Consider the following 13,001-nt stretch of genomic DNA (forward strand, 5'->3'; position numbering starts at 1 on the left):
ATGGAATTCCAAAGAGAAATGACCCCCTGTTAGAAGAAATTCCTCTACCTCAGTCTTAGAAGGGAGACCTCTTATTCTTTAACCGTGCCCTCAAGTTCCGGATTCCTCTCAGCATTTAACCTGTCAAACCCCCCCCCCCCCCCCCCCCCCCCCCCCCCCCCCCCCCCCCGCCAAAGCCTCAAAGTTATCTGTTTCAATAAGATCACCCCTTGTTCTTCTAAACTCCAAAGAATATAGACCTGATCTGCTCAACCTTTCCTTTATAAGGCAATCCCTTCATGCAGGAACCAGCCTAGAGTACCTTCATTGAACTACTTCCAATACAAGTATATCCCTCCCTTAAATAAGAGAGACTAAAGCTGTACACAATACTCTAGGTGTGGTCTCACCAATGCCATGCACTGTGGTAGCAAGATTTCCCTGCTTTTATACTGCATCCCTCTTGCAATAAAGAACAACATTCCATTTGCCTTAACAAAAACAGAATTACATGGAAAAACTCAGCAGGTCTAAACCCAGGTCCCTCTGTACCACAACATTCTGCAATCTCTATCTATTTGTATAAAATTCTGCTATTCTATTCTTCCTGCCAAATTGGACAAGCTTACTTTTTCCCACATATTCATCTGCCAGATTTTTCCCACCCTCTGAATCTATTGATGCCTCTTTGCAGACTTTGTATTCATCACCTGTCTAGTCTTAGCTGTCATGCTGGGCCAGATGTTTGTATGTGGGATCCTTTTGTGAAGAATGTTGGCCATTTGAGCACATTCTAAAGAGTGGGACTAAGCAGCAAACTTCTGCTGCCTAATACCCTTTCCATGTTTCCCTTGAGGAATTTTTTTTTAATGTTTATTTGTTCACAGGATGTGTAGCCACTGGTTAAGCCAGCATTTATTGCCCATCCCTATCTGCCTTTGAGTAGGTGGTGGTGAGCCACTTCCTTGAACTGCTGCATGTGGTGTAGGTACACCCACAGTGCTGTTAGGGAGGGAGTTCCAGGATTTTGTCCATGTGGTGTAGGTACACCCACAGTGCTGTTAGGGAGGGAGTTCCAGGATTTTGTCCGTGTGGTGTAGGTACACCCACAGTGCTGTTAGGGAGGGAGTTCCAGGATTTTGTCCGTGTGGTGTAGGTACACCCACAGCGCTGTTAGGGAGGGAGCTCCAGGATTTTGTCCGTGTGGTGTAGGTACACCCACAGTGCTGTTAGGGAGGGAGTTCCAGGATTTTGTCCCTGTGGTGTAGGTACACCCACAGTGCTGTTAGGGAGGGAGTTCCAGGATTTTGTCCCTGTGGTGTAGGTACACCCACAGTGCTGTTAGGGAGGGAGTTCCAGGATTTTGTCCCTGTGGTGTAGGTACACCCACAGTGCTGTTAGGGAGGGAGTTCCAGGATTAGACCCAGCAGCGTGAAGGAATGACGATATATTTCCAAGTCAGGGTTAGTGACTTGGAGGGGAGCTTGCAGGTGTTCCCACGCATCTGCTGTGCTTGCCCTTCTGGGTGGTAAAGATTGCAGGTTTGGAAGGTGCTGTCAGAGAAGCGTTGGTGAGTTGCTGCAGTGCATCTTGTGGATGGTGGACACTGCTGCTACTGTATAAGTGGTGGAAGGAGTGAATGTTTAAGGTGGTAGATGGAGTGTCAGTCAAAACAGGTTGCTTTGTCCTGGATGGTGTTGAGCTTCTTGAGTGTTATGGGAGCTGCACTCATCCAAGCAAGTGAGAAATATTCCATCACACTCCTGACTTGTGCCTTGTAGATAGCGGGCAGGCTTTGGGGAGACAGGTGGTGAGTTACTCGCCTCAGCATTCCTAGCCTCTGACCTCCTTTTATGACTAATCCAGTTCAGTTTCTGCTCAGTGGTAACCCTCAGTGTTAGTAGTGGGGTATTCAGTGACAGTTAGATTCTCTGTTGTTGGAGTTAGTCATTGCCTGACACTTGTGTGGCATGAATGTCACTTGCCACTTGTCAGCCCAAGCCTGGATACTGTCCAGTTTTTGCTGCATTTGGACAGGGACTGCTTCAGTAACTGAGGAGTCAGGAATGGTGCTGAACATTGTGCTATCATCAGTGAACATCCTCACTTCTGACCTTATGAAAGGAAGGTCATTGCTGAAGATGGTTGTGCCAAGGACATCCACCTGAGGAACTCCTGCAGTGATGTCCTGGAGCTGAGATGATTGACCTCCAACAACCACAACCATCTTCCTTTGTGCCAGGTATGACTCCAACCAGCGTCGAGTTTTCCCCCTGATTCCCATTGACTCCAGTTTTGCTTGGGCTCCTTGATGCCACATTCGGTCAAAGGTGGGCATGATGTCAAGGGCAGTCACTCTCACTACTCTTTTACTTTTGTAATGGCCAGTTTCAACAAGCAGTAAGATGGACATTGAAGAAACCAGCGGGGACAGGGAGTTAGAGAGCAAAGTTGATGGTCGAAAAGCTGTGACTGAGTGGTTATACTCTGTAATCCGCTGAAACGTTAGCCAAATATCCTGTGGGATAGTCCTTCCTCATCTTACATATGACCCATTCCCTTCCTCAGTGTTCCTGCAAATATAAATCCTGATGAGCATCTATTAATTCTCAGGTAATTCCAGAGACCCAGGATAATGCTCTGGGGACTAGGGTTTGAATCCTGACACAGCAAATGATGAAATTTGAATTCAATAAAAATCTGGAATTAAAACTCTGATGATCATGAACCCATTGCTGATTGTCGTAAAAACCCGTCTGGTTCACTAATGCCCTTTAGGGGAGGAAATCTGCTGTTCTTACCTGATCTGGCCTGCATGTGACTCCAGACCCACAGCAATGTATTTGACTCTTAAATGCCCTCTGAACAAAGGCAGTTAGGGATGGGCAATAAATGCTGGCCTAGCCAATGACGCCCACATCCCATGAACAAATTTTTAAAAATGGAGGGCTAATATCCAATGGCATAATTAAGTAGTTACTTCTTTCAATTAAAGATTTTTCTGACGTTATTAAAGATTCAGTCTAAACTGTATATTTTGAGATTAAAAATCTGAGCAAATGTAATAATCCAAGTAGTAGAAAGAGAAACTTTCCCATGGCTGTCACATGCGTCAGCCTTGAATGCGATCCCTCTAGCGGATTCTGATGAAGAATCATATGGACTCAAAACATTAACTCTGTCTTCCTCTCCACAAATGCTGTCAGACCTGCTGAGTTTTTCCAGCTATTTTAGTTTTTGTTTCAGATTTCCGGCATCCGCAGTATTTTGCTTTTACTGTTTAACTTTCTGTTCACCTGCTCTGGCTTTCTTCAGCTCAGTCAACAGTTTAAAGTAGTTAATCTGTCTTTTCCTTGGAGACTGTTTACACCTTTAAATTGTATTTCAGATGAAAAAGCAGAAGGCACTGATGGGGAAGAGGTGGATGAGTCTGAAGAGTCTGCTCAGTCTTCGGATGTTGAGAGTGAGGAGGATGCAGAATCGGGTGAAGGCGAGGTGGAAGGAGGAGTGGGATTGGACGCTGCAGGGGAAGATGTCAGCTCCAATAATGAGAGCAGCCCTGTCTGCACCACACACGAGGGGTCTGAGTGCAACGATGAAAGTGGGAGCACTGCGCCAGCGAAAGTTGGGGGTGACGATGGCACTAGTCCCGTATGCACTGTGGAGGAAGGAGTGGGATTAAGCATTGAAGGCAGAGCTGTTCCCGCTGTGGAGGAAGGGATTGGATCCAGTAGCGAGAAAGGGGATGCAGAGGAACGGGTGGGATCGAGCAGTGAGAACAGGGCTGCTACTCCCATGGTAGAAGGTGTGGGGTCTGACAACGTGAGGAGCCCTGCCTGTGTCACAGGGGAAGGGGACCATTCCGACATCGAGGATAGCCCTGCCCGCTCTGCCGAGGAAGAAATTGGGAGTGACGAGGCCAGCCCCCCACCGACTGATCACGAGGGAATGAAAGGTGAGCTCGGGGAACAAGCAGTGAGGCGTCCAAAGAGGAAACGAGCAGACTCCAGTGGGCAGAAACTGGAGGCACCAACTGCCAAACCAAACCCTAAAACTGCCTCCGAAGCACTTGAGGATCTTTCAACAGGGGAGGAAACTATAACAAACAATCTGTCTGCACACGATAAGTGCAATGCAGAAACATCCCCCTGTTATGAGCCAAAATCTTTGAGCACAGGAGATGATTCAAACCTGGACAGAAGGCCTGTTATCAAGAAGGAGAACTTGGATATGCTGGAAACTGATGGACACAGTCCAGACATTTATTTAACTGCAGTAAACGGGGAAAAGAAAGGCTCTGTCGATCTGGACAGTCCACCAGTTGCAAAGAGAGTTAAGCGAGGGCAAGATATGGAGATGCAGTAAGTAGAAAGTTGTATCGAAGTTCCTTTGGATTTGCTGTTTTTGTTCCTTCCCCCTGTTGTGCTGCAGATTGAGAGAAAAGTTACTGCCACTGAAAGATAGTGTTTCCCACTTTGTGTCCTTTGAATTAGACGATGCTTTGCACTGATCTTGAGCAAACTGTCGCAGTCAGTTTTACTGGGCTGCTTCAGACTGAGGAGGCGACGACAGCGACTGCCTCCAACACGTGCTGCTCCCTCCCCCCCCCCCCACCCCCCGATTACAACAGGCTGCTGATAACGGTGACTGAGCCCCCAGCCTGCTCTGTCACCCACTTCCTGGGCAGCTGGCTACTGTGGACCCGAGCAGGTGAAAGGAGCCTCCCATCCTGCCTGCGCTAGCTGCATTATTCCCAAAGACTGCTTCCACGGGTTAGGATTTGGAAAAACCACAGGTGACATCTGGCAGTAGTGGGAAAGGAGGGAGAGAGAGGTGCTCAGATTAAGCAAAAGGAAAGCCGATGGGGTGTGCTTGTTGGGGAAAGCTGTCAGTACCTTGGCAAATCGGTTTAAAGTAGCATGGAAATATCAAGATAAAAACAAAAAAAACTGCGGATGCTGGAAATCCAAAACAAAAACAGAATTACCTGGAAAAACTCAGCAGGTCTGGCAGCATCGGCGGAGAAGAAAAGAGTTGACGTTTCGAGTCCTCATGACCCTTCGACAGAACTAGGACTCGAAACGTCAACTCTTTTCTTCTCCGCCGATGCTGCCAGACCTGCTGAGTTTTTCTAGGTAATTCTGTTTTTGTTATGGAAATATCAATATTGCTGAAAATGGAGACATGTTGCTGAAGCTTTTCATCTCTCACTCATCAGGGCAAACTCAAGAATCCATTAAAAGGATGCTGCCCTCAGGCGTTCGGCCTACCCCATAATTGAGCAATGTTGTAAATGAATTTTCAGTGTTAGTGTGAGGCCAGGTACATGGGCCGTACGTCCCTGCGGTTGGCTGATCAGATTGAGCAGCACATTCCTTCGGGTGTCCGTATTACTGACCATACTCAACCAGCACACAACTGCAAAACCCAAAACGAAACATCGACAGTTAGATGGAATTCTGAGATTGGACAGCACTTGCTGAACAATCCTGAGTGTGCATAGTTAGCTACCAACTAATTTAATATAATCTGTTGAGCTCCCAACATGGCTCATTTACGCTTGCTAGATGTGACATACATTCATGCACAGAGGCCCGTCCTCTGCAAACAAAAGGAATATGTTCAAACCTTGTGCCTTTTTTGAATTACCCGGGAGCATGGGGAGCCTGTAGTTTGCTGTTGCTTTAACTGTGGTATTGCCATGGAAATTCGGAGTCGACCTGCCAGCCAGTCAGAATCTTCTCTTCTCCTGTGGTGTAAATTCTTGTTTCATCCTGATGAGTGCAAGATGAAAAGTTTTGGCCACGCAGTTTTTCAGTGATATTCAAATCCTGTACACTCGAGTATTTGTTTGTTGGGAACATTTGGTCTTATTATAGCTCCACACACTCACCCTATTTAACCAGTTGCACAAATCCAGCACCACGTCACAGTAAGACCATCTCTGAACCGGTTTCCCTTGAAGATTTGCAGCGCTTGTGTTGTAATCTGACGTTTATCCAATCACTGGCCCCTCCTATAACAAGAATGATGAGCAGTATTGCCCAGTTCTGTGTACTGCAGCTAGCTGCCTGACTGCTGAATCAATCTTAGTAGCCGCTGCTCCTTGAGAAAGTATTCGAGGTGGGAGGAAGTTTGCTTAATACGTCCAGAGTTATTTTACAAGCTGCCCATTCTTTTAAAGGAAAGTTAACGATTGAGTGATGCTAAGTTGGTTTCAAAAAGGAAGCAATGATTCATTTAGGAGACCTGGCTTTCATTGAGATCCCTCCCTTGGCTTAGCACATTAAACTTAGCTCCTGTGCAGTTTTGTAAAGTTAAAACTTTTTTTTTATTCGTTCATGGGATGTGGTCGTCGCTGGCTAGGCCAGCATTTATCGCCCATCCCAAATTGGCCTCATTCAGAAGGCATTTCAGAGTCAACCACATTGCAGTCACCACCAGGTAAGGACAGCAGATTTCCTTCTCCAAAGGGTGTTAGTGAACCAGATGGGTTTTTATGGCAGTCGGCAATGGTTTCGTGGTCATCTTCAGACTTTGATTTTATTGAATTCAAATTTCACCATCTGCCATGGTGGGATTCGAACCCAGATCCCTAGAGAATTGCCGAGTCTCTGGTAATGCCAGTGACAATACCACTATGCCACTGCCTCCCTTCCTCTCATTGGGTGAGTTGTTACCGTTTGAAACAGGTTTTATGAATAACGCCTGGATCGTGTTATGGGGAGATTGCTTAGCACCTCAACAATAGCAGTACTTTCCCAGTGGTACTCTCATCCAGAAATGTCCAATTAACAACCATTCCCTCAATCTATCAAAAGTATGTGCACTGTCGGTGTAATAGGGGAAATATTCCATACTAAATTTCCATGCTAACATTTGGCTTAAACTTTCAGTTGTGAATCCGAAAGTTATCTGGAAGAACACGGAATGATGCAGCTGATAGTTTCCGTTGTAAAACTACATGGATATCACCAGATCGCCCACATTAAACTCCAAAAACATTTATTTGGGGCATCTGATCTTGAGAAATTTGATCAGAAATTGATAGTCTATTATTTTTATTTTTATTTTTCTGTTGTAAACCTACATGGATATCACCAGATCGCCCACATTAAACTCCAAAAACATTTATTTGGGGCATCTGATCTTGAGAAATTTGATCAGAAATTGATAGTCTATTATTTTTATTTTTATTTTAAGTGTTCCAATGTTATGATGTTCAGCGGAACCTTGAATCTGGATTCAAAAGAAAAATGTTTTTTAGGATACGATCCCTAGTTGCCCTTGAAAAAGTGGTGGTGAGCTGCCTTCTGGAGCCGCTGCAGTCCATGTGGTGTAGGTACACCGTCAGTGCTGTTAGGGAGGGAGTTCCAGGATATTTTGACCCAGTGACAGTGAAGGAATGGCGATATACTTCCAAGTCAGGACAGTGTGAGGCTCGGAGGGGAACTTCCAGGTGATGTTCCCATGTATGTGCGCTGCCCTTGTCCTTCTAAGTGGAGGTCATGGGTTTTGAAGGTGCAATTTGTCAGTGATGGAAGGAGTGAAGGCAGCAGATGGGGTGTTGATCAAGCAGCTGCTTTGCCTTGGATGGTGCTGAGCTTGCGTGTTGTTGGAGCTGCACTCATCCAGGGAAGTGGAGAGTATTCCATCACACTCCTGACTTGTGCCTTGTTCCAGTTACTGCCTTTGAGAGATGCTGCCTGTCTGGAGACAGACATTTCATACGGAGCCTCTTCACACCCCAGATTATTAGTGTACAAGTTTTTTGCTCCACTTCTGAAACTGTGTGATGGGAACTTTGAGAGGGGAGGCAGGTTCACCGTCTGTCTGAGCTGGTGTCATTTATAACCATGGAGATTCCAACATTCCACAATGTTATATTCTGTCTTCACCTCCTGTCACCTTAATTATCCTGCCTTTTTCACAGTGAGAGTATTGAGAGCAATGTGATTACTGGATAATAACTCAGCCTCTTTACTGCCTCAAAGTTTAATTGAAACTTGAGCGGTTTATTGCTTCCCAAAAAGTTTTGCTCTATTTGAGATGTCATAGGAAAGCCACTGGAATTTCTGTCCCTTTGGGAACTCTTCCCAACAGCAGCTGCCTGACTGCCTTATGCTGCTTCCTTAGGCCCTGCTTCAGGCTGAATCCCACTCAGCCCAACTGTTCAGACTGTCTGCAAGTCATCACAGTGTGTGCAATGGTCTACCTGAATAACTAGCTGTCCTAATGGTCTTTCTTCATTTGTAGCCTTTTAATTGAACTGGTGCTTTAGTCACAGCTGTCCAGTTTTATAGGGATAATGTGTGGTGCTTGCACTCCTAAGAACATAAATAGGAGCAGGATGGAGCCATTTAACCCTTCAAGCCTGCTCTGCCATTTTTGACAATATGTCCATATCCCAATGACTGAAATCCTCTACCCCGGAGAGCTGTTGAAGCTCTAAGATTCACAATCCCTTGAGTGAAGAAATTTTGCTTCATCCCAATCCTAGACTCTCCCCATGTCTTAGATTCTCCAGCCAGCAGAAACAATGTGTCCGCCCTGTCTGTGTTTCAATGAGATCACCCCTCATTCATTTGGTGTCAACTGTGGCTCAGTTGGTCGCACTCTCGCCTCTGATTCACAAGCTTCTGGGTTCCAGTCCCGCTCAAGTGCAGCACTCAGAGGTACTGTCTTTCCGATGAGATGTTAAACTCAGGCCCCGTTTGCCCCCTCAGGTGGACGTTAAAGTTCCCATGGCACTATTTTGAAGAAGAGCAATGGAGTCCTGCCCTTGTGTCCTGACCAGTATTAATCCCTCAATCAACATAAAGCACAGATTAACTGGTCGTTGTCACATTGCTGCTTGTGGGAGTTTGCTGAGTGCAAATTAGCTGCCCATGTTTCCCACATTACAACTGCACTTAAAGTACTTAATTCACTAAAGCATTTCAGGCCTCCACTGACTGAAAGGTGCTAGATAAAGGCTGGTCTTTTTTATTCTTCTAAACTTGAGAGTATAGGCCTAATTTACTCAGATCCTCATCAAGAACAACCCTCAACCCAGGAGCCAATGTCATTACACCCTTCCAAGACAAGTATATCCTCCCTTGGCTAAGGCGACCACAACTACGTGCAGTACTCCATGTGTGCTCTCATCAAGATCCTGTATAATTGTAGTAGGATTTTCATTCTCTTACTCTAACCCCTTTGTAACACAGCTAACATACCATTTGCCTTCCTGATTACTTACTGTATTACGTTAACTTTGTGATTCATGTCGAAGGACACCAGGTCCTCCTCTCGGCTCCCCTCCATTTTAAAAACGTTGTGTCCAGAGTTAAATTACACTGTCTTCAGTCTACCTAATGGGTGTTGATTGTTTGAACAGGCCATGTGGCCTGTGTTCTTCCTACGCAACACCTGTATTTCATGTTGAACAGCTGCAAGTCTTGTGGCGCATTGTGTTGTAAGAACAAAAGCAAAAAACTGCAGATGCTAGAAATCCAAAATAAAAATACCTGGAAAAACTCAGCAGGTCTGACAGCATCTGCGGAGAGGAACACAGTTAACATTTCGAGTCCATATGACTCTTCAACAGAACTAAGGAAAAATAGAAGAGAGGTGAAATATAAACTGGTTTAAGGGAGGGTGGGACAGGTAGAGCTGGATACAGGGCCAGTGATAGGTGGAGATTGCCAAAATATGTCACAGACAAAAGGGCAAAGAGTTGTTGATGGTGGTGATATTATCTAAGGAATGTGCTAATAGGTGACATTAAGGGTAGAAAACAGGACGAACAAGGTACAGATAGCCCTAGTGGGGGTGGGGTGTGGGGAAGGGATTGAAATAGGCTAAAAGGTAGAGATAAAACAATGGATGGAAATACATTTAAAAATAATGGAAATAGGTGGGAAAAGAAAAATCTATATAAATTATTGGAAAAAAGGGGGATCGGAAATGGGGTGGGGATAGAGAAGAGAGTTCATGATCTAAAATTGTTGAACTCAATATTCAGTCCCGAAGGCTGTAAAGTGCCTAGTCGGAAGATGAGGTGCTGTTCCTCCAGTTTGCGTTGAGCTTCACTGGAACAGTGAAGCAGGCCAAGGACGGACATGTGGGCATGCGAGCAGGGTGGAGTGTTGAAATGGCCAGCGACAGGGAGGTCTGGGTCTTTCTTGTGGACAGACTGAAGGTATTCTGCAAAGCAGTCACCCAGTCTGCGTTTGGTCTCTCCAATGTAGAGGAAACTGCATTAGGAGCGACGAATGCAGTAGATTAAATTGAGGGAAGCGCAAATAAAATGCTGCTTCACTTGAAAGGAGTGTTTTGGCCCTTGGACGATGAGGAGGGGGGAAGTAAAGGGGCAGGTGTTGCACCTTCTGCGGTTGCATGGGAAGGTGCCGTGGGAGGTGGTTGAGTTCTAGGGGGTGATAGAGGAGTGGACCAGGGTGTCCCGGAGGGAACGATCCATGCGGATCCGGGGGGGTGAAGGGAAGATGTGTTTGGTGGTGGCATCATGCTGGATTTGGCGGAAATGGCAGAGGATGATCCTTTGAATGTAGAGGCTGGTGGGGTGATAAGTGGGGACAAGGGGGACCCTAACATGGTTCTGGGAGGGAGAGGAAGGTGTGAGTGCGGATGCACAGGAGATGGGCCAGACATGGTTGAGGGCCCTGCCAAATTTTCAATTTGACAATTTTCCATGTATTTTTATTTTGTTTGTAAGGACAGTGGAAAGTTCGCATTCTGCAGGGCTGTGTTTTCCCCAGCGTCAATCATTGCCCAACAAAGGAGCTGAATGTTTGTATCGGGAGCCCCTGCCTTCAAGGTGGTTGAGTCCACCTCCCTTTCTAATGGTTACTGGCTTTGTTGCCTTACAGTCTTCTGGAGCCTGTGCTCAACTGGCTGACTGCTGCTTGTTGGAGCTTGTCTTTCAGTGGCTCTGCCCTAGGGGGTTGGCACAGAGGCTGTAAGAGAGCTGAGTTTGTTTATTGTGGTCAGTCTGTGTCCCATATGTATTGGATAAACAGCATATGCCCATGAGCAGTATGATGAGCACTCTGTGCAGACCAGGTTCATCAGCTTCTCCCTCTTGCTGCATAGATCTTGTAAGACTTGTATTGCTCCTAGTTTTTAAAATAGAGCTGGCATCAGTTTTTATTTCTAGCCAGTGAGGGGTGGGAGTGTCTGGAAATGGTTTGTGAGATATGATGGTCCCCTAGATTGTCATTTTCTTTCCATCTGTCCTGAGGAATAATCTGCTACTGCACTGTTTGCAGACCATAAGCATTAGCTGACTCCTGGGCACTGTCTACTCAGACAGTTAACACAATACAAACATTCTCCCTGCGAGCAACCATTATCCATCAGTCTGTCTGAAATTATTCTGGCTTCACCAATCCCTTATCCGAAGACTTGCCAGCAGAAGTGCCAGCTACTCAGAACTGAATCCCAGGCACATAAATAGCGCAGTACTTCAAGAATCTCTTTCTCCAGTTGAGTCCAGCAGAGTTTATACATACAATTGGACCTGGATTTACGTCTTCTGGGAGAACATCACACTGAGTTGTGGGAGAGGGAAACATAAAAAATAGAGGCAGGAGTAGGTCATTTGGCCCTTCAAGCCTGCTCTGCCATTCATTATGATCATGACCATCTCAATGCCATACTCCTGCTCTCCCCCCATAATCCTTGACACCTTTAGAATCTAGAAATCTATCTATTTCCTTCTTAAATATATTCAGTGACTTATCCTCCACAGGCTTCTGTGGTTCCACAGGTTCACCACCCTCTGAGTGAAGAAGCTTTTCCTCATCTCAGTCCTAAATGGCCTACCCCTTATCCTGAGATTGTACTAGACCCCCCCCCCCCCCCCCCCCCCCCCCCGCCCCTGCCCTCATCCTGAGGAAAAATCATCCCTGTATCCAGTCTGTCCATCCCTGTCAGAACTTTATGTTTAAATGAGATCACCTCTCATTCTCTTAAACCCCAGTAAATACAGGCCAAATTGGCCCTATCTCTCCTCGTACAACAATCCTGCCATCCCAGTAATCAGTCTGGTGAACCTTTGCTGCATTCCCTCTATAGCAAGTACATCCTTGAGTAAAGAGACCAAAACTGCGCACACTACTCCACCACTACTGTTCATGAAATAATGAAGAATCCATTCCAGTTATTAATGAACGGACTCACTGTTAACGTGATGAGTTAGTCCCCCCCCCCCCCCCACCTTGAGACATTCAGCAGGCAGGGGCACTGAAGGTCTTGGGTTTCGGTCCTACATCTCTTTGGAAATGGTAGCAAACGTTTTGAGACAAGAACTCTTGTGGTCAAGATGTTAGAATAATGCCCTGTCTTTAGCCTTCTGGGTGTAAATTGGAATCACTTGCTTCAGGTCACAGAAACCATCCAGAATTGCACCCACCTTGCATGAATGGTGGCAGCAGGTTCAGTCGAGGCATTCAAGAGGGCATTAGATGATTGTTTCTATTCAAGTGTGCAAGGGTATGGAGGAAAGGCAGGGCAATGGCACTAGGCCATAATGCTCATTTGAAGAGCCGGTGCAGACATGATGGGCCGAATGGTGGCCTCCCTGTGCTGTTAAAATTCTCTGATTCTAAACATACCATTAACCAGGTTAACTGCGGGCCTGTTGGTTTAGCATTTGTTGTGGTGGAACTTCTAGTCATTTGGGAGAATGGCTGAGCAGATGGTGAAATATGAGCTGATGAGAGCTCGTGTGGATTTGTAAAAGGTGCGTCATGTCTGATTGAGTTATTTGAGGTGCTCATTAATAAAGGCAGTGTCCATGGCTGTTATCGATAATATGGGGAGGTATCAGGACCAAGACTCGTTTTTGTTGGTTAACACTGCCAGCAATCTGCAGCAAAGTGGTGTTGAGGTACAGATCAGCTGCCATATCATTGGTGGTCTCCTGTTCCTAACATTACAGGGACCTGAGGTGAGCGGGTTTTGGGGATAAGAGTGTTGGTTTTGAGGCACCGTGTAGGTGATGCAAAATTTCACCATTC

The 13,001-nt window shown here is 46.0% G+C and overlaps 1 protein-coding gene across 2 annotated transcripts in view; it reads left to right on the forward strand.

Annotated features, from left to right (window-relative positions):
* Positions 1-13,001, forward strand: part of daxx (death-domain associated protein) — a 57,909-nt gene that overhangs the window by 24,814 nt on the left and 20,094 nt on the right. For both annotated transcript variants that reach the window (XM_041212572.1, XM_041212573.1), the window contains exon 4: positions 3,368-4,340. In XM_041212572.1, coding sequence (XP_041068506.1) covers positions 3,368-4,340 — 973 coding nt within the window. The remainder of the gene's footprint in view (positions 1-3,367; positions 4,341-13,001) is intronic.

Source organism: Carcharodon carcharias, chromosome 19, assembly GCF_017639515.1.
Source record: "Carcharodon carcharias isolate sCarCar2 chromosome 19, sCarCar2.pri, whole genome shotgun sequence".
Taxonomy (NCBI): domain Eukaryota; kingdom Metazoa; phylum Chordata; class Chondrichthyes; order Lamniformes; family Lamnidae; genus Carcharodon; species Carcharodon carcharias.